Here is a 5,000-nt window from a genome sequence, read left to right as displayed (position 1 = left end):
TCATGCCATAAGTCTAGAAAATAATAGAAAGCACATACATCTTAACCCACTCACGACGGGGGCATTCCAGCCTTGCATGTCACAATGCCGGGGCTTTTGAACGCTTAGGCCTAAATCAATTAAATGGCTGGCACCATATTGTGCCGCCCAGCCACCGGGCTTTTGAATGAGCGGTACAGTAGTGTACCACCCGTCCAGAGAGGGTTAACCCATTAACGCCGGGTGGTACAGCGTCTGTACCGCGACCTCTCTGAGCCCGGTGGCCGGGTGGTACAGGTGTGGTACCACAAATTTTTGCTTCGATATTCCGGCTGGTACATACGTTGTACCACCGCCACCTCGCCCACCATAAGTGCCAGAACATGCGTCTTTTTGACTTTTTCTTTTTGTTATCGTGTTTTTGAAGTGACGTCACTTTCGGTGACGTCAGAACCCACGTGACTTTCTATGAAGACAGAACCCACGTGACTTTCTGTGACGACAGAACCCACGTGACTTTCTGTGACGACAGAACTCACGTGACTCTGTGACGACAGAACCCACGTGACTTTGTGACGTCAGAACCCACGTGACTTTGTGACGTCAGAACCCACGTGACTTTGTGACGTCAGAACTCACGTGACTTTCTGTGACGACAGAACCCACGTGACTTTCTGTGACGACATAACCCACGTGACTTTCTGTGACGACAGAACCCACGTGACTTTCTGTGACGACATAACCCACGTGACTTTCTGTGACGACAGAACCCACGTGACTTTCACGTACGCGACTTTCGGTGACGTTGCAGCCCGCGTCATCGGAAACTACGTCACTCCGATGACCTGATTCGTCAATTACTTCCACGTAGGGAATTGTGACGTGGTAACGCGGGAAAATGGGGTATAAATAGCCCCCTGGAACACCTCAGAAATCACTCTGCTTTCGAGATGGCTCCTAAGCGCTCCTGCTCCGCTGCCCGCTCCGCTGCCCGCACCCTGTTGCTCTCCACCTTTTCGGAGGATGACCCTGCTCAGGTCTCGAGCACTCCGAAGAGGCCCCGCCCTGGGCCATCCCACCTTCCCGACGACTTCCGTGATCTTCCTCATGCCCGACCTCTGACTGTCTTTGACTTCTCGTCATGCGACGAAGACAGCGACGACGACGCCGACTACCGTCTTCGCAGGCAGTCAGAGGAAGAAGGTCACGGGGACAGCTCCTGTTCGGAGGACGAACAGGAAGACTACGTCGGCCTGGTGGATACCACGCTGGAGAGCGACGAGCCCTTGTCCGCTTACGTGGACCGTAGGCGCAGCACGAATGAGCCTGGGACTCCCTCTTTTGTTTGGAGAAAGAGGGACAACTTCCCTCGAAAGCATGCGTTCGCTGCCCATCCTGGGGTCAAGGCCGACCTGGATGGGTCCAGCACGCCACTGGAGATCTTCAGGTGCTTGTTCCCTGAAGATCTCCTCCTCCACATCATCACGGAGACCAACTTGTAAGTAGTCATCATTTACTCACCTTTTGCTCTATATTGTTATATGTTTTGTGTATAGATGTCCTCCCTCAGACAATGTTGGAATTGTTTTACTTATGTTTGATTTTTACTCTTCTGCAGGTATGCTGAGACACGCCCTCCTCCCTCCTCATCCCATATGAGGAAGTGGACTCCACTGTCCAGGGAGGAGTTCTCTGCATACATGGGCCTCCGTGTGAACATGGGGCTGCAGCCCCGCTCGAACTACCGCGACTATTGGTCCACCGACGAGCACCTGCGGTCGTACCTCTACTCAGACGTGATGGCGCGGGACAGGTTTGACCACTTCACCAGCCACCTCCATTTCGCCCATTTGGAGGAGGGTGAAGGCGTCCCCGCAGATCGTCTGTGGAAGCTACGGCCGGTGATCGACTCCCTGGATTTGACCTTCAAGTCCACCCTCGTGCCCGACAAGGACATCGCCATCGACGAGTCCTTGTGGAAGTTCCGTGGGCGCTTGGGGTTCATCACCTTCAACCCTTCGAAGCAAGCTCGCTTCGGGTTGAAGGTATACAAGCTGTGCGCCTCCACGGGCCCGTCGTCCGTGTACACCTCGTGTTTCCGGATATACACGGGCCAGGACCGTGGAGACGTGCCAGCTGGGACGAAGGTCGTCTTGGAGCTGATGGAGAAGAGTGACTGTTTGGGGAGGGGTTACAGTGTCTTTGTTGACAATTGGTATACCTCCCCGACTCTTTTCCACATGCTTCAGGAAAGGCGGACGAATGCGGTGGGTACTGCGCGCATCAACAGGAAGTGGATGCCGAAGGACTTCACCGCACTGAGAAGAGGCGAGATGGACTACAGGAGTACCCCTACGGGCATGCTCTGCGTGCAGTGGCATGACCGTAAGGTGGTCACCGTACTGTCTACGGTTCATCGCGCCTCGGTCGACGGAGACGGAAAGCCCCACGCCATTCTCGACTACAACGTCGGGATGAAGGGCGTGGACGTGGGTGACCAACTTTCCGCCTCCTACCCCACCACTCGGAGGTCGAGGGTGTGGTACAGGAAGGTGTTCTTCTTCCTGTTCGACCTGGCGGTCGTCAATGCCTTCGCCGTTCATCGGACACTAGGCGGCCAGAATTCCCAGAAGGAGTTCCGGTTGAAGCTGGGGAAACTGCTCATCGGCGGCTACCGGTATGGTAACGCGCCGATGACCAGGAGGACCGCCCTTGACGAGGGTGTTCTACCAGGCCAGCTTCCGCCACAGACGAGGGCACGACGACCGCATTCTCAGCAACCCGCCTTGCCAGGGAGTCGGGTTCGATGTCGCGTGTGTTCCCGCAATGGAATACAGCGAAGGACCAAGACGCGGTGCATAACCTGTGGCGTGGGGTTATGCCAGTATGACTGCTTTGATGAGTGGCACGACTTCGTCTGAAGTCGTGCCACTCGTCAAGGTAGTCATTCGTACAGTACATATGCTTTTATGTACCTTCTGATTCTCTACATATGCTTATGTAGTGATTGTTGTTTCTACATATGTTTTTTATGTAGTTTCTTCCATTTTATATACATGTTTGTGTATATATGATTGTATATACATTGTACATATGCTTTATGTACTTGTTGTTTACCTTTTCATCAATAAACCTTGTTATTCTTTCCATAATTTCTCATTTTCCACCATAAACATACAGTAGAAATGGTAAAACTTGCCTTTCTCCTTTTCTCTCATGATTACTTGGCATTGGTACTCCACACATCGAAGATGGATACATAAGAAAGCAGAATGAACTCAGAACTCAAAGTTATAACCAGTAAAACATAGTGCGATCTTGTAAAATCGTAAAAATCGACTTGTAACTATTTTCGTTTTTTCAGCTTTTTAGCTCATTATTACGTATCAAAGGTAATCACACAAATCGAAGACGAATACATAAGAGAGACGAATGAACTCTATACTCAAACTTATAACCCATAAAACATAGTTCCGGGTTGTATTATGGATGAGAAAGGAAGTTTAGAATCGTGTTTTATTCCATATCATTCTTATAAAAATCGGCCGTAAACATGGCAAATCAGAGACGATGGAAAAAATACTTTTGGAACGCGTCCTCCACTCAGCGCGGCAGACGAAAAACCGCCCGGCGAGCGGGTCTGGCTGGTTTAGCTACCCCCGGCAGAGCGGTGTGGCGACACTCGGCAACCCCCGTCGTGTATGGGTTAAGGTGCTCAGCCCAGGCTTCACATGTTAGGATGTGGCAAGTCCAAGAAGGTTAATCATAGGGTATCTCACATCTTATTTGCCTAAATTCTTAGTATCTTATATTTTTTTCTGTTATCTTAATACAAGTTTGGCCAAATACACATCTTATCATAAATCTATTGTCTATAGTCATCTCCCTGTAAAAGAAATATTATGTCTAATAACAATATATGGAGTTTATTAATAAAACCATACCTGACTGGAGCCTCTTGGAATTTATAAGATTGTATGATACATAATGGGGTGCAAATCCAACTTCATTATGATTCTGGCCTTCGTCAATGTCACTATCAATCTCTGCAATGCTGGTAGTTCCAAACATGCACTGGTTGTAGGTTGGTAGGGCTATGGAAAAATCAGACAAAAACATATTAATTCAGAATATATGTCTTTACAAATTCTTAACAATGTAAATGAGTTAACAATTTCTGATTTATTCATATAAAAAATAAAAGATATATCTATCTAATTGTAAAATTGAATATTGTATTAATAAGACATTAAAACACAAACACCTCAAGACCATTAAATTATATGAAAAAAAAAGGAATTTGTAAGAAAGTGAAAAACTTACGCATCTGAGGATAAAGTTGGAATCCTGGAAACTTCGGTGACCCTGGTATGGGGTATGATGTAGGCTGGAAGTTTGGGTTGTATGGGGCAGTGTTCTCATCTACATTGCTCACTGCTATGCTAGGTTGGGCTGGATTGTTGGACGGCTGTCCGGGATACACTGGCAGCTGGACTGTTTGCTGGCCTGGCATAGCTAAAGCAAAGCCCAATGCTGGAGATTGACCTGTTCCAGTACCATAACCAGGCTGACCTGGTGGTTGACCCATCAATGGTGGTTGATCTGGCACTGGAGGCTGACCTGGCACAGGAGGCTGACATGGTAATGAAGCTTGGCCTGGTACTGGAGGTGGATTCATCACTGGAAGCTGACTTGGAACTGGTTGTTGACCTGGTATAGGAGCATAGCCTGGGTGTTGTCCTGGTACTGGAGAATAGTTTGGCAATGGGGTTTGTGCTGGAGGAGGGGCATAGCTTGGCACTGAAGGCTGACCTGGACCCGGAAGCTGGTTGGGCATCATGGGCTGGGCCGAGTTCATGGCTGGTCCTTGAACAAAATTGCTGAAGTATTGCACAAGAGGGATGGAGCCAATTTTTATAGGAGCTGTGTGTTCTAGGTCCATGTGACAACCAGATGGAGACATTTCAAACTGAAAAAAACATCAACAGCAACGTCATCACCATCATCATAAAATAATAACA

General features: G+C 48.7%; 1 protein-coding gene across 8 annotated transcripts in view; it reads right to left on the bottom strand.

Moving 5' to 3' along the window:
* Positions 1–5,000, bottom strand: part of LOC122265250 (arrestin domain-containing protein 1) — a 26,741-nt gene that overhangs the window by 6,063 nt on the left and 15,678 nt on the right. For all 8 annotated transcript variants that reach the window (XR_015191094.1, XR_015191095.1, XR_015191093.1 and 5 more), the window contains 2 exons: positions 4,303–4,948; positions 3,924–4,073 (listed from right to left, as the gene is read on the bottom strand). Coding sequence is in view for 5 of the 8 variants with exons in the window: in XM_043034459.2 (XP_042890393.2) it covers positions 3,924–4,073; positions 4,303–4,948 (796 nt within the window). In the remaining 3 variants the exon portion in view is untranslated. The remainder of the gene's footprint in view (positions 1–3,923; positions 4,074–4,302; positions 4,949–5,000) is intronic.

The sequence above is a fragment of the Penaeus japonicus genome, unplaced genomic scaffold, assembly GCF_977035675.1.
Source record: "Penaeus japonicus unplaced genomic scaffold, GWHDUDI00000001_assembly GWHDUDI00000006, whole genome shotgun sequence".
NCBI classification, from domain to species: domain Eukaryota; kingdom Metazoa; phylum Arthropoda; class Malacostraca; order Decapoda; family Penaeidae; genus Penaeus; species Penaeus japonicus.
The sequence above is the reverse complement of the archived record's forward strand: the minus strand, read 5'-3'. Positions and strand labels throughout refer to the sequence as shown.